Genomic DNA, 23,933 nt, shown 5'->3' with positions numbered 1-23,933 from the left:
AAAAAGGAATATACTGCATACATATTTTTCCTTTGCCAAAAGTGATACATTCAGGTCAGCATAAAAGAGATAGCAAAATGAGTAAAGGCAGAGGTTCTCAAACTGTGGTCTGCAGACAACCAGTGGTCCACAAGCTCCATTCAGGTGGTCCGCAGATAGTTACTTTTAAGGTGCGTGCCTGGGCAGCCGCACACAAGAGAATGAAGGACCACCCACCTAATTAGTGGAGCCACACAGGTGTGGCTCCACTAGTTAGAGGCCTGGACCCTGAAGAAAACACACAGGTAAGGTGAGGTGGTGGCCTTGTGGGGAATAGGGGATAGGTGGGAGGCACAGTGGGGTGAAAAGAGGGGGTGGAGGGAATTTGGGATGTGCAGGGCTATGGCAGCCAGAGAAAGAGGTAACTTTCCACAGCACCAGGGCTGTGGCGGCTGGAGAGAGATGGCCCTACTTCCCAGCCTCAGCTGTGTGGTGGGGGAGAGACCCCATTCCTTCCTGGTCCCAGCATGGCAGGGGGGAGAGGGCACATCTACTACATTAGAAAGACTACAGATATTAAAATGTGAGTTGTGTGCTTTTATCTGTAGGGAAAAAAAGTTAAATATTATAAAGTTTTTTTTATGTAGCGCTTTTATCCAAAGTGCTTTACAATAGTTAGCTAATGGTACAAACATTTGGAAAGACCACTAAGTGGTCCGCTGAGACCCTCAGCAATTTTCAAGTGGTCCGTGAAAAAAGAAGTTTGAGAACCACTGAGTTAAGGAAGTAAACAGAACTATAGATTTATAAAAAAGTTTTCCATCAGATTGTAACAACTTCTGTTTTTAGACTAATGCAATATACCATAATCAATATTTTAAACGTGACTTTAGCAAAGGTTTGCTTCTATTTAAAAAGCAAATTAAAAATCCCTTTGCTTAAAACCATCAGTAAGAAGGAACAGTGCTTATCTTAGTTTTCATCATTCTCAGTTGCAATACTTCACCTGAGCTGCTTCTTTTAATACAAAGCAGTGCTTGCAGCTTTTATGATCTTATACTCATTTAATTATTAGAAAATTGCTAAACCAAAAGAAATGTTACAATGTTTTAAATGTTGGCATGCAATGCTTTATACTTGTGTACAGACAGAATATCAGTGTCACACTAGTGTCTAAAAACATGAGGAGTACTTGTGGCACATTAGAGACTGTGGGCTTGGCTACACTTGAGAGTTACAGCACTGGTGGTGGCTTTACAGTGCTGTAACTTACTCCCCGTACACACTGGCAAGTCACAAACAGCGCTGTATCTCCCCGGCTACAGCGCTGGCTGTACTCCACCTCGACGAGAGGAATAAAGAGAACAGCACTGCTCTTGCAGCGCTGGGGTGCCAGTATAAACGGTGATTAATCTTATTACTCTGTAACAGACCTCCAGAACCTTCCCATAATGCTTTTTAAGTAAAGATAACACTTTCTGTTTGTTGTGATGCCTCTGTTTTGTTGTGAACTCAGGGCTCCCAGAGCTGTTTACACTGGTCTACAATTTTTGAGAAGCCGTCTGCTTCAGAGATAAAATGTGATATTTATTATGTATTTTGATGGGCTGAATACAAATATGACAATTAAAACAACTGATTGGCTACTGTTTCTAAGATATTTAAGTTTTTACATTTTATGTCTATGTATATTGTGTAGATAGCAGAGTTTTAATCATAAATTGTAAACCTAGGTCTTTTCATGTGTTTATGGTTGCTTTACATTATAATATTTCACCTGTCCTGTTTATGTAACACTTTAAAAATCAGCAAAAGGGTTATATAAATAAAATGTATTATGAAACAAAAGGCAAAAAACTACTATGTACATAGTTTAGTCCTATTCGGTTTCTACTCGGCGCTTCTTGGCTTGTCTCTTGTATTCATTAAATGGAGCATCTCTTGTCACTGTCCAGCAATAGTCTGCAAATATTGATGGGCTCCATTTGCCCTGATAGCCTGCCAGGAGATTCCACTGCTGTAGTCTGGAGCCCAACAGCTCTTACTCTTGGGTAGTTCCAAATCCCTGACAAGGTCATTCAGTTCACCTTGTGTTATGAGGTGTGGTTCAGAGCAGGAAGATGGGAGAAAATGTGGGTCCTGTGACATTGATGGTTCAGGAGCAGAAGTTTCATCCTCTTCCTCTTCCTCGTCTGACTCAAGTGAGAATGATTCTGGTGCATCAGGAACCGGCAGTCCTTCTCCGTGGGGTATTGGGCATATAGCTGATGGAATGTTTGGATAATGCACAGTCCACTTTTTCTTCATTGACACACCTTTCCCAACTGGAGGCACCATGCAGAAGTAACAATTGCTGGTATGATCTGTTGGCTCTCTCCAAATCATTGGCACTGCAAAAGGCATAGATTTCCTTTTCCTGTTCAACCACTGGCAAAGATTTGTTGCACAAGTGTTGCAGCACATGTGTGGGGCCCACCTCTTGTCCTGATCTCCAATTTTGCAGCCAAAAGAAAGGTGATAGGCTTTCTTAATCACAGTGGTTATACTGCGCTTTTGTGATGCAAAAGTCACTTCACCACAAACATAGCAGAAGTTATCTGCACTGTTCACACAAGCACGAGGCATCTCTGGTCACTTTGGCTAAACAGAAATGTGTCCCTTTGCAAAATCAAACACTGACAAATAAGAGAGTACGACACTGTATGATTTCTAGAGCTGATATAGGGCAATTTGTTCGTGTGTGATGTAAGCTTTGTTATGATTGCATCATCCATGACTTCTAGGAATAACATGATGCAATTCATATCATGTATAATGCAATACCAGCTTCAGATTGCATCATTCATTGTTTTGCCTAAAAAGCAAGTACTGTCCAAACCCAGTCATAGATTTATTCATGGATCCAGTCAAAGATGTATTTTAGACATTTCTGGTTTAAACTGAGATCCCTTCCCTTTATAACTCACTTATCCTCTGCCATTCCTAAGTCAAGGGTCGTATATACTGACCCAATAGCATATCTTGAAAACTAGAGCCAATCAACAATTTTAAGCATCATTTTCGTTCTCAGTGACCCAGAATTAGTAAAGTGGGACTACATTTATTTCAGAAGCACTTTGGTCGTAGAGCAGTGTTATCTAAAAAACAAACACAGCTACTGTTTGCTCGAGCAGAGGCAGGCAGGGGGATGAATGTCCACAGCTAGTGTTTGCTTGAAGAGAGAAGCAGCCCGGATAGGGTCAGGGGGGGTCTGTTTTGGATCAGTTGCTTATCTGGTCTGAAGACTATTTGCATTTAGTGAATGAGAGAGGGCTGGGGAAAGGGGTCGAAACTTTTAAAATGATCGAAGGTTGGTGCTGTGTATCTTCAAGTCCTTAAAACTTGCAAGGCAGGGAGCTGACACAGTGTCAGCTCCAAAAATCCACTCTCTCTGTCTCCCCCATGCTCCCTGTCACACTCCACCCCACCCCTTTTGAAAAGCACGTTGCAGCCACTTGAACGCTGGGATAGCTGCTCATAATACACCACTTCCAACACCGCTGCAAATGCTGCAGATGTGGCCACATTGCTGCGCTGGTAGCTGTCAGTGTGGCCACACTGCAGCGCTTTCCCTACACGGCTGTACGAAAACAGCTTTAACTCCCAGAGCTGTACAGCTGCAAGTGCAGCCAAACCCTAACAAATTTATCTGAGCATAAGCTTTAGTGGGCTAGAACATTTGACATTAGGCCACTATACTCCAGAATAAAAAGAACCAGATAAGACAACTCCTTAACTGGCTGAATGGATTACTTCTGATGCAATACGTAAGTGCCTCTACAACACCACCAACCTCTGCATCCTTCTAGATCAAGATTAAGAGCAGGCACTGAAATCTGCTTTCCTGTAATACAGAAGGCTACCAATAGGACAACATTCCAACCTCAACCCGGCCCTTGGATCTACTTTTGAGATTGACAAATACTATTTAACCTTGGGGGGGGATGGGGGAGATCAAACCGTAAAGCTGTATAAATTAATACTTGTGGCAAAATACTTCTTTGCATCTCCAAATAACAAATATATCTACTCACTAGAACAGAGAACCCCAGCATAGCTATGATTTACTATAGCACAAGGCTTGGACCTATGAAAATAATTCCATGATAACTAAAAATATAAGCAGTCCAAGGCTGTTTTTGACTAAAAAACCCCAAACTGTGTTTTTGTGACTAAGTCCACTGTATTGCAATTCATTATAAATTAACATTCCCCACTGAAACAACCTTTGTCTTGACTTACATGTTTTACAAATGCTAACCATTTAATAGAATGCATTACAATAATTATAATTTAATTATAATTAATTCTGATTTTAGGTTTTAATTGATCAACACTGATAAAACAACCTCAATTGAAGAAAAAGAAATCTGTGTGTATCCAATAAAAACCTGCAAAACACTGGAAATGGTTACTTGTATCTAAGGGCTTGTCTAAATGGAGCAGTAATATGGATTATGGGAGCATGACTTCTAAAGCACACTTATGTGTTACTCATTAATTGGTCCATGCAGACCCCACTGGAGTGCACCAAAGGTTCTCTAGTGCGCTTTAAAGTAGTGCTGTGTGAAAGAGTACTATGTTAAAGTGCTCTAGAGAACATCACAAAGAGATTACTTATTACAATATATATATTATACTATACAATGTAATATACATTACTCATTACCGTATATAAATAAATAAACTCCCCAAAACAAATCCCCAATTATAAATTACAGTTTTCTGGGGATTTGGTTATTTATGTAGCTCCTTGAACCAAAGTTCAAAGGCATTTATAATTGAGCAGTTACAAATGGTGCATTAACATTCTAAGCACATCTGAAAAACACAAGCAGAAAAAGGTATGTTTATATATTTGAAACAAATTTTTTAGCAGTAATTTAAACAGAAAATTCTAAAGTACTAGGAGCTTCTGAAGAAAAGAAAGCTGAATCTCTCATAGTTAGGAATGTGATTAATCAACTTTTTCAGAATATGATCAAAGACCAGATACTAGCCACTGGAACCTGGTAAACAAATATAAAAACAAATAAAACAACCATGTCACAAGCCTTTGCAACAGCAACAAGATTTTCCAGATGTCTAGGATGCTGCTTCTGTCAATAAACTGAGATGCCAGAATGTATAATGGTAGCTTCAAAGAAATCTGTAAATAAAACTGATGATATAGAGGTTCCATTACAAATCTTGTTGCCATTAGCTTTACAGTCCTATAACATTCTTCTTCTTCGTCATTTAGCCAGATAGTTGGCTGTAGCGATTGTTCGCCATTTGGTCCGTTCCTGTGCAACTGCAAAGGCTTGATGGTCTGAGAGTCCAACATCAGAACAGACTTGATAAACTCATGTACTAGGGTGTCTGCCTTTGGGCCGCCTCCACTCCTCCATTGGTGGCTTTTATCCCGGATGTTACAAGCCACCCGGAGAACGGTATTCGCTGGAACGTCCTGTGGCATCCTTGCAAAGCATCCTTGAAAAGCATAAGGCACCACCAGTGGACAATGGCCCCAGTAGTCTGTAGACCCAAACAACCATAAACATTTGCATTACTGATGAAGTCATGCCACTTTATGCCCAGTATACGATGTTGACATTTTGTGTAGAAAGCCTTCAGCTTTGTCCAGTCTGCGCAGTGTAGTGTCCATGTTTCACACCCGTACAACAGTATAGAAGGATACAGCTCGAATAAATCCTGAACTTGGTTGTCATGCTAAGATGATGTTGATTCCATATCAGTTGTAGACGGCCCATGGCAGATGCTGTGATGCCAATCTGATGGAGAACCTCTGTGTGAGAATTGGAGGAGATAGTAAGAATAGAACCCAGATAGCAAAAGCTGGAAACTGATTCAATGGTTTCATTGTTCAAAGAGATTGGAGTCGCAGGTGGACCTGGTCCTATATTTTTCAGTTTTGTCTTTGACTACGAAGCATAGAGGAGACCAAACTTAGCTGACTCCTCCATATGCTGGAGTACCTCACGAAACCTGTTGGGGCTCTGTACTAAAAGAACATCATCAGCGTAATCAAGGTCTGTGAGCAAGAGATCACTGATCTCAATGCCTATGGACCTGACGGAATGCTGCATTATGAAATCCATTGGCCGACAAAAGAGTGCAGGGGCCAGAATGCAGCCCTGCCTAACACCAGATACTATTTTAAAAGGCGCTGACATCGGTTTCCCAGACAAACACAGGCAGTAGTTCCATTATGCAGTTCTCTAACCAAGTCCAGCAGAGTAATAGACATCTACACCCTTTAAGGCCTTCCGTAACACGACACAGTCTACTGAATCAAATGCAGCCTTGACATCAACATATGCTATTTGCAGGGGCTTCTTGAACTCTTGATGCATCTCTGACAACAAGTGAAGGGTCAAAATGACATCTAATGTGGAACTGTTCCTCATAAAGCCTGACTGTTGGGGACAACGCTTCCGATGTAGCAAAGGCTCCAGGCATGCCAGCAAAACATGCGCAAATACCTTACCTGGAACAGAGAGCAAGGTGATCGGCCTGTAGCTCTTACATTTGCTGCACGATCCCTTGCCCTTATAGAGCGAGATCACAATACCATCCTTCCAGGCAGTTGGTAGGGTTCCAGTTCTCCATACCAGATGAAAGATGGCCAGAAGTGATGCTGCTATAGGATCAATAGCATATTTTAGCAGCTCTGAGGGGATGCCATCAGCACCAGCTGCATATCCGTTTTTCAGTTTAGATATGGCATACTTCACTTCATTCAATGTTGGTACATCAGTACAAATGTTTGGATCCGGAACTGCAGTGAGTGCCAGATCATCCGGTTCTGAACAAGTGGCAGCTGGAGGATGGTTCAGGACACTGTGATAATGTTCCACACAGCGTGAGAGAATGTCATAATCCAATTTACATGGATGGCCTTGGCTGGCATTCAGGATACCATTTGTAGTGATTACCTCTTGACCACTGAGGTTGTGAATGGCGTGGAATCCTGGCTGCAAGTCGATCCTGGCTAAGCCAAATTCGACACCATCTGTCACTTGGTTATAATATGCCTTGCGATCGCGGACTGCTAGGGTGTTAAATTTTTGCTTCAGCTGATTACGAGTATGTTTATCACCACACTGACGCACTGAGGCCTTCAATTTAATTATCTGCCATGCTCAATGTGCTGGATGCTTATAGCCAATCGTCTGCTCAGTAGATTGGTTGAGGGTAGAAGAGAACAGGGACCAGGCAACCTCCATGTCATCTGGCAGGTTAGCTAGAGCTGAGAATCTGATGCTGACAACAATAAAAAACCTGTTGGATAAACCTGGCACATGGAGTTCATAGATGTCAAACTTCATCATCAGAGAGGGTTACCTGCTCACTGGAACATCAACACCATACTGGTAACTACTAGATGGTGATCTGTGTTCGCCGCGCATTCCACACCACGATAAGTTCTACAGCAGATGAAGATACGCCTATCATGTGTAATGATGTGGTCCAACTCCTTTTGAGTGACACCATCATGAAAGATCCATTACATTTTGTGTAAGCATTGCCACTTGAACCATGACCCAAGAATGGAAAGATTTTGGGAGGCACAGAATGTAAGCAAGCGGCAAGAGTTATTACTGGGTGTGCCTGAACCATAAAGACCAATGACCTGTTCACATCCAGTTTGCAGGGAGCCAGTCACTGCATTTAGGTCACTCAAGATCATGTGGAAGGACTGTGCATACTAGATGTTCAAACTGATCAGAGAAATGATCTTTAACTGAGTCAAAAAATTCCTCTGTTGACATACAGACTACCATGACAGTGAAGTAACCGTGTCAACGTTTAAGATGTGCAATTAGTAAACAAGGAGACACAGGCATCCAGGTTGTCAGGGAGGACTTGGTTTCATGTTGCAATAGTACTGCTACACCATTTAAATGGTTGTGGCTGCCAGACTACAGAAGGAAAGAATCGTCCACCTTATGACGTCTGTGATCTATCAGCCTTGCTTCTGTTAGTCCTGAGATTGATATACCAAGACGATCCATTTCGGGTGAGACAACGACCTGATGACCATACCTGTGAAGAGTTGCAACATTCCAAGTTGCAATTTTGGTGGACTGTTGGAGATCCCAGATACAATTGGATGTATTGTCATAATGTACTCCAGATGTGCCTGCCGACATCAGTGGACGTGTGTCCCCAAGAGGGCTTTGGCATGAACCCATCATGTTTCCACCGAGGGGAGACGGCACCGACAGGGCATCTACAGCTGAAAATAAGGCAGGGGCTTTAACCCTGGCGCTGAGTACTAGGTTATTCATGGTAAAAAAAAGAGCCAACAATTATCCCAGGAAATATCTCATCCCACTAGGATGAGATGGAGGTGCAGTAATGCAACCCTATTCCTGGTCTACCAGTACTGGCTTCGACCTGAGCCACTGAGTCTTTCCCGGTGACTTCCTTCACCTCAGGTAGCTAGGTGCAGATGCTACCCTGCATCTTTGCTGCCTATGTTAGCCATCATTTTCAGGGTTCACGCTGAATCTCTCCACCTCACATAATGCCCAAGGCAATATTTCAGACAAACCTTCATCGCTGATGGCATAGCTCCAACGAGCAATCCCCTACTTCAGATGCCCTGTAATTTTTTAAAGTTTGTGAGTTTAAGTCCTCACATCTCTACTTATAACAACATGGCTTTTAGTGAGCCCTCCAATTTTCTGTCTCCTTTCTTCCAAACAGCTTTGAACCTTCTACCATAAAATTGGAAACTGTTTCATTATATTTTAATATGTTTGCTATGTCACATAGCCCATTGCTGTGTAATCATGTAACAAAACATCATACTATAACGCACCCTTATGGGTCAGAGTGAAGGCTGTTGTTGCAACTTAATTCAATTTCCTGATTTATGTGTGATTAACATTCATTTTAAAAATACTTCAAATTTCATTTTTTGAGGAATCTGAAAAAATTGAATAAATGAAAAGGTGACAAATGTAGAATCAGAAATGGCAGCATACAATCTGCAAAAGATGGAAGAAAAGTGACACACATAATAGTGGTTGTAATCAAGTATTGTTTTGGTTTTTACCCTTAACATTTACTGTCCAATTAGTACTGATCAGCCCCAATTTCTCTTGGTTTTATATTTAAATTTACTAATTTTTGTAAATTCTATTTCCAAGGACTCTAGATGTTTCTATTACAGTAGATTAAAAGACAAGAACAATATAAAAACAGCTAAGAACATAAGAACGGCTATACTGGGTCAGCCCAAAGGTCCATCAAGCCCAGTATCCTGTCCTCTATCAGTGGCCAATGGCAGGTGCCCCAAAGGGTATGAACAGACAGGTTATCAAGTGATTCATGCCCTGTCACCCAATCCCAGCTTCTGGCAAATTTCTGCCCATCCTGGCTAATAGCCATTGATGGACCTATCTTCCATGAATCTATCTAGCTCCCTTTAGAACCCCATTACAGTATTGGCCTTCACAACACCCTCTGGCAAGGAGTTCCAGAGGCTGACAGTGCGTTGCATGAAAAAATATGTTATTTTGTTCAGCATATGTTTAACATAAGAAGTAAGCCTTGAATTATTTCCTGAAGGTCAATGGACTCTGACCTTAATACGTTTCTAAAGAAAGTGAATTACAAATTCAGGGACCCACAGCTCAGTAAGTTCTGTCATTGATTATGGAATACTCAAATGTAAACATCAAAAGCAAATGCCTTCTAGCCAATCCAGCTAATGATCATAAAGAGGACACAGGGTGCATACAACAGGGTCAAAGATCATCGAGTGCTTTAAAGATAATCATTAAGAGATTGAAGAAGGTCACAATTCATAGATGTTGATTAGTGAATTTTATTTGTATCTGTCAGAGGCTGATGAAAGCCTTAGTTTTCCCATCTACAAAATGGAGATGATTCTTACCCTACCTTACAGGGATGTTGCAAGTGTTCAGTTTGTAAAGCCCTTTGACATTATATAAGTGCTAAATATTATTAATTAAATCAATGAGAGCAGTTATTTTAATGACCCCAGAGCAGGTGGCATTCTCATCCATTCAAATACAAAACTGACTAGAGATGTTCCTCATTTATTTATCTCTATTTCTAAGAAACCAAAATCACTGCTAGTTGGGGGAACTTCCACATAGACAGTATAAGTATGTCCCCTAAAAATACTGATGTTATCCATGGGAAGAAAGAGCTAATGGTTTTATATTTGTAATAATTTACCTGTGGAGCAAGCAGCGGTAGCCTAATGTAAGCCAACAGCTTACTAAGTTCTTTCCTTCTCTGTTCCAAATCATGTCGAACCCAAGTAAGCAGTGCATTCAGTATAGTTTCTTCATTAGGAATATTCATATCATCACTTGCCAAAAGCTTTGCAATTTCAGCGGCTGGCAATAATAAAAACTCCTGGTTTCTAATTACTTCCATGAAATTCTCCTGAAAAAGAAAAAAGTATTTTCAATATGAACACTAAAGATCTATGGATAGGCCACTACTGTCATCCACTGCTGAAAGTTGTAGAAACATAATGTACTGAGATGCAGATTTTGCTGAGTAGAGTACAGCATGCTCCAGTAATGGGCATGTTTGTAAAGGTTCATTATAGTTAGACATTATAGTGTCAAACATAATTTCCAAAGAGTAAATGAACAGGAAAACAGTTCTAACTTTAACTTTCAGTAGGTTATTTTAAATTGTTTTTATTGTTTTGTAAGTCAAATACAGCTGGGTAAGGTATACAGATAGCGGAATGAAGATATAAAGGATTCACAGTACTGCACCAGGTTACAAATTAATTTTTTTAATCAACAATTACTCTTCTGATAGGTTTCAATTCTCCACATCTGCCCTTCCGTCATTTCTAGTAGCCTGTCCTCATTCCATGGTAGGAAGAAACAAAATATAAAATGTTTCCAACCATATGTGCACATTATTTAAAAATACCAGGATTTTTAGAAGATTTTGTGGAAGCTTTATTAAACTCAATTGCAAGTGGCAAAAAATCCACAAAAAACTAGAAGAGCAATAAGAAGCTTATAACAAATACATTTTGCCAAACTTGAATGCTTTTTTAATAGTACTGAAAGGGCAAGACCACAGTTTCTCCATGCTCCTTTGCAAGGGAACAAGAAGGCAGCATAAGGTGGAAAGAGTCTCTGATTCAAAATAATACATCTACACTGCAGTGGAAGACCCGTGGCACAGCTGTGGCTTACCCAAGTCAGCTGACTTGAACTTGCAGGGCTTCGTCTGGGGGCTTTAAAATTGCAGTGTAGATGTTTTGTGCTTGGGCTCGGGCTGCAGCCAAGGCAAGCTCAAATGTCTGCACTGCAATTTTATAGTCACACAGCCCAAGCCAGCTGACACAGGCTCTGAGACTCGATGCCACAGGTTTTTTATTGAAGTGTAGATATACCCAATATGGTCCGCTCCTGGAACAGCACATCTATATGTTTCCCTTTACTCAGAGATTGTAGTAACTTAATGATCAAGTCCAAAATTAGCAGACATAATGTAGATGAATTTTAGAAAAACATTTGTTTTAATCTCTAAAGTAATCTTACTCTTAAATTAATTGAAATCGGTTTGGATATCTAAACACGTGTATACTGAAAAACACTTTTTGTTTTTTTAAAGGTAAAAATAAAAGCCAAAATATCCACGGGGTAGGTGCGTTTGATAAGGGGACTGTGCAGGGACCAGTGTTAAGACCAACCCTATTTAATATCATAATAATAATAATTATCATAATTAATTATCTAAAAGGAGTAAACTCCATGTTAGTGAAATTCACAGAAAATCCTAAATTGGAAAGACCGTCATCTTGGAAAAATGCAAGTTAATATCTCAGAGGAAAAATAATTCAGTAACTCAAAACACAGATTTAATAACAGAGAAAAATCCAGCAGCAGTAGAGAGAAATACTGTTGAAAATGGCATTGCAAATCAGATATGAATTTGCAATACAAAATGGCAATAACTATGTTCATTACAGTTTTGGACTGCATTAGCACTCGGCATATCATCACAGAGGAGGGAGATGACTTTTGTTTTAAATATGGCTCTGGAAATACACCGAGTATTGCATTCAATTCTGTGCATCATACCAGAAAGATATTGACAAAATAAGGGAGCTCAGAGAAGAGGAACATAACCTGCAAAGGCTGGATGGATTGACCCTAAGGAAAGACTGAACAAGTTGAATATGTATTATTGCAACTAAAAGATATAAAAAGAGGACAAGGCACATGACTGTCTACAAATATCTAGTTACATTTTTAAACAAGCACCTTCATGTTTTCTCCCTTGTTGCCTCTCACATTTAAGAGGTGCTCCCCATAAATGTCCATAAAGCTGCCTCATTATCCATGTTCAAAACCCTCCTCTCTGCCATGATGCCTACAAAAAACTTGACAACAATTGGGATGCTGGCATGTGGAGATCACTGTCTAACATGTTGACCAATATTGTCTCATTGTTTCCTTGTACTCTCCCGTTTGTCTGTATCCATCTCTTGTCCCTTATGTTACACCAAGGCTATGTCTACACTACAGTGGCATAGCTACGGCACACATTTCTGGTTGCTACATATGCGCTGAGTCTGCTTCTCCATCCCTCTTCAAGCCTCTATTTCTGAGTTCTTCGCCTCATAAATAGTATGGATCTCTGCTGTTGCTCATGAATTACTCAAACAGCAGCAAGCTGAACTTGATCCAATTCTTGTAATATTTTTGCACAGTCCATGTGCTTCTGAAGACCAGCAATAAAAACTGACATGACTGTTCACTTTTCACTCTGCTTTAAAGCTTGAAAAAGCTCTGAGCAGAAGCTGCAGCAGAGATTCTGGAGCTCTCTTCTTGCACACTTGGACAGCACTGGTTTATAATCACTTCATATTCAGAAGGTTTTCCTTGCAACTTAAATGCTAGCAACTTAAACCAAAAATTAACACAAAAATTAAAGCTTGGAAGCTGCAGAAGTTGATGGCACCTGCCTGGGAAAATTTCCTATTCACCATAGGCAACTGGATTTTTCAAGCCCTGAAAAAAGTAGAAAAGACGGTTACTCACCTTTGTAACTGTTGTTCTTCGAGATGTGCTGCTCATATCCATTCCAGTTAGGTGTGCGCGCTGCGCGTGCACGCTCGTCGGAAGATTTTTACCCTAGCAACTCTGGTGGGTCAGCAGGTCGCCCCCTGGAGTGGCGCCGTCATGGCGCTGGATATATACCCCTGCCAACCCGACCGCTCCTCAGTTCCTTCTTGCTGGCTACTCCGACAGTGGGGAAGGAGGGCGGATTTGGAATGGATATGAGCAACACATCTCGAAGAACAACAGTTACAAAGGTGAGTAACCGTCTTTTCTTCTTCGAGTGCTTGCTCATATCTATTCCAGTTAGGTGATTCCCAAGCCTTACCTAGGCTGTGAGGTTGGAGTGAGACGTCGCAGAGTGCAACACGTCGGAGACGAAGGCTGCGTCATCCCTAGACTGCTGAACCAGGGCATAGTGGGAGGCAAAGGTGTGGACCGACGACCAGGTTGCTGCATGACAGATTTCATGAATGGGTACTTGAGTGAGGAAAGCAGCCGATGCCGCCTGAGCCCTGGTGGCGTGCGCAGTCACGTGGCCCGAGGGACATGAGCCAAGTCGTAACAGGCGCGGATGCACGACATTACCCAGGAGGAAATCTGCTGCGAGGAGACAGGTAGCCCCTTGATACGCTCAGCCACCGCGACAAAGAGTTGGGAGGTCCTGCGGAATGGCTTAGTTCACTCGATATAAAAAGTGAGCACTCTACGGACGTCTAGGGAGTGTAGCTGCTGCTCCCTGCGAGACGAATGCGGTTTTGGAAAGAAGACAGGGAGGAAGATCTCCTGGTTAACGTAGAAGGCCGATACCACTTTGGGGAGAAAGGCCTGATGCGGTCGCAACTGCACCTTGTCCCTGTGGAACACAGTATACAGGGCATCCACCGTGAGGGCCCAAAGTTCCGAGACCCGTCTCGCGGACGTAATGGCCACCAGGAAAGCGGTTTTCCAGGAGAGATAGAGAAGGGAGCAAGTTGCTAACGGTTCGAAAGGAGGGGACATGAATCTGGCAAGAACCAGGTTAAGGTCCCATGTAGGGGCAGGGCGACGTACTTGGGGGTAAAGGTGCTCTAGGCCCTTAAGGAACCTAGACACCATCGGATGAGAAAACACCGAGCGGCCATCTTCCCCTGGGTGGAAGGTAGAGCTGGCCGCCAAATGGACCCTCAGAGATGATACCGCCAGGCCCTGTTGTTTGAGGGACCAGAGGTAATCCAAGATGTTGGATATGGAGACCTCGGTGGGAAGAAAGTTCTGCTCCACGCACCAGCATGCGAAATGCTTCCACTTGGTCAAATATGTCGCTCCTGTGGAAGGCTTCCTGCTACCCAGGAGCACCTGTTGCACTGGGGTGGAGCAATGCAGCTCTGACTGGGTCAGCCACACAGGAGCCATGCCGTGAGGTGGAGCGACTGAAGGTCCGGGTGACGGAGCTTGCTGTGGTCCTGGGTGATCAGGTCCAGGTGAAGAGGCAGGGGAACAGGGTCGGCTATGGATAGGTCTAGCAATATGGTGTACCAGTGCTGTCAAGGCCACGCTGGAGCTATCGTGATCAAGCGGGCTTTGTCCCTGCGTACTTTCAGTAGGACCTTGTCGACGAGCGGAAATGGTGGAAAGGCGTAGAACAGGCGCGTCGTCCACACAAGGAAGGCGTCTGCCACTGAACCCGGTGAGAGGCCTTGAAAGGAGCAGAATGTCTGGCATTTCCTGTTCCCGTTAGATGCAAAGAGGTCTATCCGGGGAAACCCCCACTTCCGGAAGAGTGAAAGAGCAACGTCCGGGCGACGGGACCATTCGTGGGAAAGGAAGGATCTGCTGAGGCGATCTGCCAGCATGTTCCAAACCCCCGGGAGAAAGGACGCGATGAGGTGTATAGAATGGGCTGTGCAGAAGTCCCATAGTTGTAAGGTCTCTTGACACAGGGGCGAAGATCTCGTGCCGCACTGCTTGTTTATATAGTGCATGGCCGTTGTGTTTTTGGTGAATACTGACATACAATGGCCCTGTAAGTGTTGACTGAACGTCTGACAAGCGAGGCGGACCGCTCTCAGCTCCCGGACGTTGATGTGGCGGTCCAGCTCGTGAGATGACCAACAGCCTTGGGTGCCTCGGTGCCCAAGGTGAGCCCCCCAACCGAGGGATGATGCGTCTGTTGTCAGGGACGCCGAGGGCTGGGGCGGATGGAACGGGAGCCCCGTACACACCATGGAGGAATTCAGCCATCACTGGAAGGAGTCTAGGACGGTTGAGGGAATGGTGACGACCATATCCATAGGATCCCTGGCCGGACGGTATTGCGAGTTGAGCCAGGACTGAAAGGGCCGTAGGCACAGTCTTGCGTAGCTCGTTACAAACGTGCAGGCTGCCATGTGACCCAAGAGAGTGAGGTAAGTGCATACCGAAGTTAACGGTGCCGCCTGCAGCCTCCGGATGATGGCCATCATAGCTTGGAACCGTGACAGTGGTAGGCAGGCTTTGGCAAGAGTCGAGTCCAGGGTGGCCCCAATAAACTCTATCCTCTGAGTGGGGATTAGAGTCTATTTTTCCACATTGATCATTAGACCTAGATGTAGGAAAAGGTTCTTGACAGTGCGGACGTGACTGAGGACTTGCGTCTTGGAGGTCCCATGGACAAGCCAGTCATCTAGATACGGAAACAAGTGTATCCAACTGTGGCGAAGGTGGGCGGCGACTACAGCCAGACATTGGGTGAATACTCTTGGGGCTGTAGAGAGCCGTACGGGAGGACCGCGAACTGGAAATGTTGCCGGTTGACCATGAACTGGAGGAACCTCCTGCGAGGTGGGAAGATGGCTATGTGGAAGTAGGTATCTTGCATGTCGAGGGCAGTATACCAGTTTCCAGGATCCAGGGATGGGATAATGGTCCCCAGGGATACCATACGGAACTTCAACTTTACCATGTATCTGTTGAGTTCCCGCAGATCGAGGATTGGTCTGAGACCTCCCTTTGCCTTGGGGATTAGGAAGTAGCGGGAATAAAACTCCTTGCCCCACTCGTGCTCCGGTACCTCCTCTATGGCTCCTTTGGAGAGGAGTGTTTGCACCTCCTGTAGGAGGAGTTGCTCGTGAGAGGGGTCCCTGAAGAGGGACGAGGGAGGGTGGGTAGAAGGGGGGGGGTTGAAATAAATTGGAGGTGGTATCCAAGTTCAAATGTGCGTAGGACCCTACGATCTGATGTTAGCTGAGACCACGCAGGAGGGAAAAAGGAAAGACGGTTGGAAAAGGGCGGGGATGGATCCTTTAAAGAAACTGGTACAACGCCCTCGGGCACACCTTCAAAAGGAAGGTTTTGGCCCGGAGGAAGGCTTGGAGGAGCTTTGGTTCTGGCCCCCTTGGTTGCCTGATTGCCTTCGGCGGCCATTTCTGCCTTGCCGTCTGGCGAAGTCTTGTCTCTGTCAGCGTTGAGGGTAAGGGAGGTGCTGTTGGGGTCAGAAAGGCTTGCGCTGAGTTACTGGCATGTGCATCCCTAACGAGCACATAATGATCCTGTTGTCTTTTAGGATCTGCAGCCTAGGGTCAGTTTAGTCCGAAAACAGCCCTTAGGCCTCAAATGGAAGGTCCTGAATAGTGTGCTGGAGCTCCGGGGGGAGGCCAGAGACCTGCAGCCACGAGATACGGCGCATCGTCACGCCAGAGGCCAGAGTCCTGGCGGCTGAGTCTGCGGCGTCCAGGGAAGCCTGGAGGGAAGTTCTTACGACCTTTTTCCCCTCATCGAGGATCGCCGAGAACTCCTGTCATGCGTCCTGCGGAAGCAGTTCCTTAAATTTGTCTGCTGCTGCCCAGGTGTTGTAGCTATAGCGGCTAAGGAGGGCTTGCTGATTGGACACGCGGAGCTGGAGGGCCCCCGCAGAGTAAACTTTTCGCCCAAGCAAGTCCATGCACCTCGCGTCCTTTGATTTAGGGGCTGGGGCCTGCTGGCCATGGCGCTCCCTCTCGTTAACTGACTGGACGATGAGGGAGCAAGGAGGAGGATGTACACACAGATATTCATAACCCTTTGAGGGCACCATGTATTTGCGCTCTACTCCTCGCGCAGCGGGCGGAACAGAGGCCGGAGACTGCCAGATCGTAGTGGCATTGGCTTGTATGGTCTAAATAAATGAGAGGGCCACTCTAGTGTGGGCATCTGATGACAATATGTCCACCACTGGGTCTTGGACCTCCGGGACCTCCTCGGCCTGCAAGTTCACGTTCTGTGCAACATGCCTGAGGAGGTCCTGGTGGGTCCTGAGGTCAATTGGAGGAGGTCTGGTCGATGAGGTTCCAGCTACAGCCTCGTCTGGGGAGGATGAAGAGGAGAGACCTGGAACGAGCGGGTCTGATGAGGGCTCCGCCTGGTGGATCGTGTCCGTCTCCCTGGGGAGCTCGGAGTCCTGAGGCTGGGTCAACCCTTCCTCCATAGGAGGAGGAGAGGGATGGGTAATCGTGGCCTCCAGTACCCTGTGTTCTGAGGCTGTCGAGCGTGGTGGACCTGGGAGAGGGCCTTGGGCCTGATGGTATGCCCAAGGCGTCCAGAATCCCCACTGCTGCGGTCCATGATCTTGAGGCTGGGGCTCATTGAACAAGGCAGCAGACACGTCGGTGTCTGGGGCGTATGCACTATCCGCCTGAGAAGACACGGACGGCTGTCACGACGGCCATGGAGGAGCCGAATGAGGCTGGTATGAGTCCCTCGCTCCCGTCGTTGGAGATCTCCTCAGTGCCGGGGATCGGTACCGGGAATCGTATCGGTGCTGAGACCGAGACCAGGACCTGTAACCAGCGCGGTGCCAGGAAGTCAACCTGGATCTCGAGCGTCTGAGGTGGGACCGGCTGCGAGAGTCTTGGTGCCAGAAGCGGTGCCTAGAGCCGGAGCGGTATCGAGAGTACCGGCCGGGACAAAAGGTGGATCTGTTCCACGAGTACGACTGGTGCCGCCTGGGTGAGCGGTGCCGGGACTGCGAGCGGCGTCGAGATCAGGACCGTCCACGAGACCTTGAGCAGTGCCGGGACCTGGATCGAGACCGGTGCCGGCTCGTTGACTCCAGCGAAGGAGGCCTCATAGCGGCAGGCTTGCCTCTGGAATGCAGAACCCGCACCGGCGGTGCCGGGGGTTGAGGCAGGGCAGATTCAGTCATTGCAATAAGGTCCCTGGCCGAGGAGAATGTCTCCGGCGTGGAGGGAACCGTCAGCTCGACCACGGGTCTCACCGGGGAGCTCTCCTGGACCTGACTCGACGGCCCTCTTGGGACCGGAGTCGACGGTACCACGGTCGTCGGTGCCGCAGCAGGGGTAGGTGCCGGGCAATCCGAACGAGTCTGCGCCGAAGATGTGGAGGAAGCGGAGGGCCTTCGGTCAGGTCCCTGCGCCAGATAAGGCCGTTGCCGAGGTGTCTTGGCGGAGCCGGTGCGGTCCGGTGCCAGAGGACCGCCATCAGCACTCAGTGCCAAGGACGGAGGGTTAAGGGCTGCCTCCATAAGGAGAGTCTTTAAGCGAAAGTCCCTCTCCTTTTTAGACCGCGGCTTAAAGGCCTTGCAAATGCGGCACTTGTTGAAGATGTGCGATTCCCCGAGGCACTTTAGGCAAGAGTCGTGGGGATCGCTCGTGGGCATCGGCTTTTTACAAGCTGAGCATGGTTTAAATCCTGGTGAACCGGGCATGGGCCCGGGCACCGGGTGTGGGGAAGGGCTAAAGTCCAAACCCCGCTAACCTATGTACAACAACTAACTAACAACTATAAAACTATAAAACTAATTATACTATGGACTAGGTCAACTATATACAACAAGAGATCAATGAACAAAGAGAAGCTAGGGAAGTGGAGGACAGCTAAGCCGCCCTCCACTGTTCCAACGACCAACACGGGTGGTAAGAAGGAACTGAGGAGCGGTCGGGTCGGCAGGGGTATATATCCAGCGCCATGACAGCGCCACTCCAGGGGGTGACCTGCCGACCCACCAGAGTTGCTAGGGTAAAAATCTTCTGATGAGCGTGCACGCACCATGCGCACACCTAACTGGAATGGATATGAGCAAGCACTCTAAGAAGAAGCTATTTTCCTCTTCTCTGAAAATACTCATTTTCCTTTGGTTCACATTTTTTGAAAAGGAAAAAAAGCTAAATATTTCATTGAATAACTACTGCACGCTATCAACTGTTCTCAAATGAGCTAGAAAAGAATAAACATTTATTTTTTTCCTTGATGGATCGAGGATAATTAGAGGCTACATAAGTCACTGGACAGGTTACAAGACTGGAAGTCTGGAGTTCTGGAGTCTCTTCCTAGCTTTGCCATTCAGTAGCTATAAGACCCTTGCCTTAACTTTTCTATCACCATTTTACAGATGGGAATTTAAGGTGCAATTACACTCACTATCTTTTATAAAGCACTTCAGGATCTACAGATGAAGACACTATATAAGTACTAAGCATTGTTACTACAAAGCAATCACCACACAATGAACGATTTTCTTAAGTTAAAAAAAATGTTGATCTTAGAATAATTAATGACATTCATCAACTCTTACAAATTTGCATCAATTATATTTTAGTTCCCTTCCTGTCCTCAAAATAGAGGAAGTATACTGTACTTATTTTAGGACACGATGGCACAGCACCTTGATGTTACTTGAAATATCAAGTTAATGGAGATTATGTGATTCCGATCTCCTGGATAAACTAAAGAAATCACAGCAGTTACCCTTGTTGGAAATGTAGGATGTCCCCACGCCTGATATAACAGGAAGATGTTGGAAGTAAAACACTATGTTAGATGCTGCTTTGGAAAAAACAATCAAAAGTGCAAAAATTCTGTACTTTATGCCCTGATACAGAGATACTTAAATTAATCTTTTGGCTACTCTAGCAACATTTTTAAGTTTGTAGTCATGTGGCCCATTACTTTTTATAAATTATATTTACATAATAAGATAACTCTATGTATAAAAGATTAATTAGGTGTATTTGCACACACAATCCTGGTAATTGCATTTTTACATGCCTACATTATCAGAATCAAGCCCATAATGCCTGTTTATATGCTATTATGTCCACTACTAGTCACTTTAGACTGTTTCACTTACTATGTCCTGAGGATTTTTCAGGCACTGTCAAATTTTGAAGTCCAAAAAACTGATCTAGTTTGACAATAACCTTAAAGAGTTTTCTTATTCTTTGTCACAATGAGTAAACAGTCTATAAATTGAGTGACAACATAGTTAATAATAAAGTAATGAAACACTCATGTTCTTTTAGCAAAATAGCAACATACATACTTTTAATCTGAAGTGGTCCAGCATTCAAATCAATCCTACTTATATTTATACTTCAAATACACTGCACTGACTGAAACCATGCCAACGTTTTCAAGTGACACTAATGGATGTTGTTCAGATAGAGAAAGTCCATTAGTGGAGCTGGACCCACTGAGATTATTCACTGATGGATCTTCTATTTTGAGAAAATGCCCATTTCATGTGAACTGCTGGTCTCAAAGTACAGCAATGGTTTAAATTAGGTGCTTATCAAAATACTCATTGTTTCACACATAGCTTTTCCATATGACAGCATTAAAACTGAGTAGTTGTTTTAACTGCAGTGAAATTGTCTGCATGGTGAACTGCTCTTTCCATCAGATTAGAAAAGAAAAAGCAGCGACAAAAGAAAGAAAATGAATATATTGAAATTAAAATACAAAATATTTTATACTATTAATTTACCTCAAATTTCAAGTGCCTTTAAGAAAGGCAAAACAGTGTGGCAAAACCAACAGAAATTTCTCCAGTCAGGGTTATTTCAGTGTAACTCATGATCATTTGTAGCATATGAATAATTTATAAATTTTAACAAACAGCAGAATTTACAGAACTATAGATATTGTTAACCCTGATACTTTAATATTTTTAATGGAATGAGCATCAAGTGACTAGTATTCATTAGTGTTAAACATTTTTATTCTTTCAAATTGCTTTTAAACAAATGAAACTATTTTGGGATTTATTTGAATTGATGATTCAATTGGACTATACATTTCTATTCAGTTTCCATAGCAACATTAGTTTCAAACCAAAGGAACTGCTTCAGTATTACACATTATTACTAAAATTCAATTTCATGTCTCCACTGGAACTAAACAACATTAAAAAGGCCTTGGGAAGAATCCATCTAGCACAACTAATTAGTTTGAAAGTGGCTTTTAAAAATCCAGCTAATTTAAATTTGATTCATGGCAAAGCTTTAGAATCAGTAATTGTGCCACTGAAGTAAACAAAGGCCTAAAAGGTACGCAACTATTTTCCTGTGAATTGAACAACTTCTTACTAAAGAAAAGATGTGGAGTCAGTAATAAGTTAACTTTTGAGAAGCGAGATGACAACCAACAGTTGCTGTCAAAATAATACCAGCTGGAAGTACACCTTCTAAAGGGTAATATTTTAAAATGCATCAAATAATATTTTGTTAACCTTCTGATTCTAGCATTCCACTAGTAAATGTTAGAGGAACGTGACTAGACAGCAGCACAACAAGGACAATTATTTATTTAGAAAAAAACTGTTAGGGCAAGGAAGAAATAAGGAGTCTATTTTAGTGTGATTTTTTTTCATCATAACGTACAATGATTTCTCAGTCTCTCACAATTAATGATACTATTTCTCCTAATTATACATATCTGTTTTATTCTGTTCTTCCAGTCTCATCTGATTGTTTTATTGATGCTTTGTCTTCAGTCCATACTTGCCCAATAATGAAATCTTTTCTTATTATATACTGTGATTTGCACACTATTCATTCACATGTTTTAATAAACATCAGTATGTATGTATGCATTGTTAAATGTATCAATGATCTACCCACCTGAGAGGGAACTGAATCACACACAACAAGAATGCCGGGGTATTTGATTCTAATCTCTCATAGTAAACTTGAAGTGACAAGGTGGGTGAGGTAAACCACTTCTGTTGGTGAAAGAGACAAGCTTTTGAGATACACAGAGTTCTTCTTCAGGTCTCTGTGTGTACCTCAAAAGCTTGTCTCTACTATCCTGGGACCAACATGGATACAACAACAACACTGCAAACAATAGTAAGCTTGGACATTAAGTCAGAGGAAAAACAATAAAAAATAAAACAACCAAACAACGGGTTCCATTCAGCAAAAATTCAAAAGGTAAAAGGAGAATCGATGGATTTCTGATTCAATTATCCCAATTCCAATTAAGAAACACAAATTACACATTTCAGATGACATGGGGATACCACACAGGGAATAAAAGGCATTAATACTAAGTTCACTGATGTGGTATCCAGATGCCTGAGTTCAGTTCCCAAGAGCCTAGACCAGCAGAGGCCATGTCATGGGAGGAGGAGAGAAGTACCTCACGTAACTCTAGGAACTCCCATGAGCAAAGAGCAGCAGTGCTAACTGGCCACAGACAGATATGCCTCTTAGGGCTGGTCTACACCGGGGAATCGATTTAAGATACGCAACTTCAGCTATGCTATGTGTAGCTGAAGTCGAAGCATCTTAGTTCGACTTACCTGGCCACCCTCACGGTGGCGAGTCTACTGCCGCTGCTCCCCCGTCGACGCTGCTTACTCCTCCTGCCGAGGTGGAGTATGGGCGTCAATTCACGGATTGATTTATCGCGTCTAAATGAGATGCGATACATCGATCCCCGATAGATCGATTACTACCCACCAATCCAGTGGGTAGTATAGACATACCCTTAGGCTCTTACCCTTCTCTGATAGAGTTACCATAAAATGATACCTTTCAGGGAGGTAAGGAGAAAAATTAACAAGAGATATTGGTGAGGGAATGAAATTTAACAATGTCAGAGAATCAGACTTGCTCCAAATAAATCCTCAAACCCTCACTTAATTGCTGGCTATACTTCTGCACTTGGCTACTCATGATTCTACCTAAGAACGTATGTTCCTTGTTCCTATGTTGCTATATAGAAGGTGATTGAGTACATTTCCCCTACCAGAACACGGGCTCTGTGTAAGCTCAAAAGCTTGTCTCTTTCACAAACAGAAGCTGGGCCAATAGAAGTTACTACCTCACCCACACTGTTTCTCTAAATAGTCACAGGCATTTTTGAAGATTTTACCCATTACATTTTTTCTGACTAAATGGAGCACTACCAAGATAGAAAGCAGTACTTAATGTTACAGTATATAAATAGCTCTGATAATAACAATGGCTCTTAGGGGGTGAGGGTGGGATAGCAACATTTACCTCATGAAGGTAGATATTCTATATTTTCCTTGCTACAGAAAAATCAATGAATGGATGATGCTACAAATAAGGACATACCATGGTGAAATTGTGAGCCACTTTGTGCAAGTCAGTGCAACCCTGTGCATCAGCAAAAGAGCGGATTCCAAGGCAGTTGGATGGGTGAAGCTGTTTCATTAAGAACTTACAGCACGCTTCCACAACCTGGGAGAGCTGGAGAAGGCAAGCTGTAGATAACAGGCACTCAATATTATCTTCTTTTAATTCAAGGCGACCTAACAATATTAAAAGAAGGGCGCTCATTATTTATGAAAGAATATTGACTAATTCCAACAAGAGATTTTTCTGAACACACACACACACACACACACACAAAAAAGGTTTTTTTTGACAGACTAAGTAAGAGAGAGAGAGAAAATGTGACTGAAACGGTAGTTCTGGTTCCTCTGCTTTTATCTTTCATCAACCCCCCCAAAAAATCATAAACAACACAGAATTATTTTCAGAACATACTACAGAACATCGGACTAAGACAATAACATTCTTACAAGACAACCCAAAAATTAAAAAGTAGTAGCTTGCATAATAGAGT

General features: G+C 43.6%; 1 protein-coding gene across 5 annotated transcripts in view; it reads right to left on the bottom strand.

Moving 5' to 3' along the window:
* KLHL5 (kelch like family member 5) overlaps positions 1-23,933 on the bottom strand; it is a 133,371-nt gene that overhangs the window by 35,622 nt on the left and 73,816 nt on the right. For all 5 annotated transcript variants that reach the window (XM_030563716.1, XM_030563719.1, XM_030563718.1 and 2 more), the window contains 2 exons: positions 23,420-23,616; positions 10,237-10,449 (listed from right to left, as the gene is read on the bottom strand). In XM_030563716.1, the coding sequence (XP_030419576.1) occupies positions 10,237-10,449; positions 23,420-23,616 (410 nt within the window). The remainder of the gene's footprint in view (positions 1-10,236; positions 10,450-23,419; positions 23,617-23,933) is intronic.

Source organism: Gopherus evgoodei, chromosome 5 (assembly GCF_007399415.2).
Source record: "Gopherus evgoodei ecotype Sinaloan lineage chromosome 5, rGopEvg1_v1.p, whole genome shotgun sequence".
In the NCBI taxonomy this organism is placed as follows: domain Eukaryota; kingdom Metazoa; phylum Chordata; order Testudines; family Testudinidae; genus Gopherus; species Gopherus evgoodei.
The sequence above is the reverse complement of the archived record's forward strand: the minus strand, read 5'-3'. Positions and strand labels throughout refer to the sequence as shown.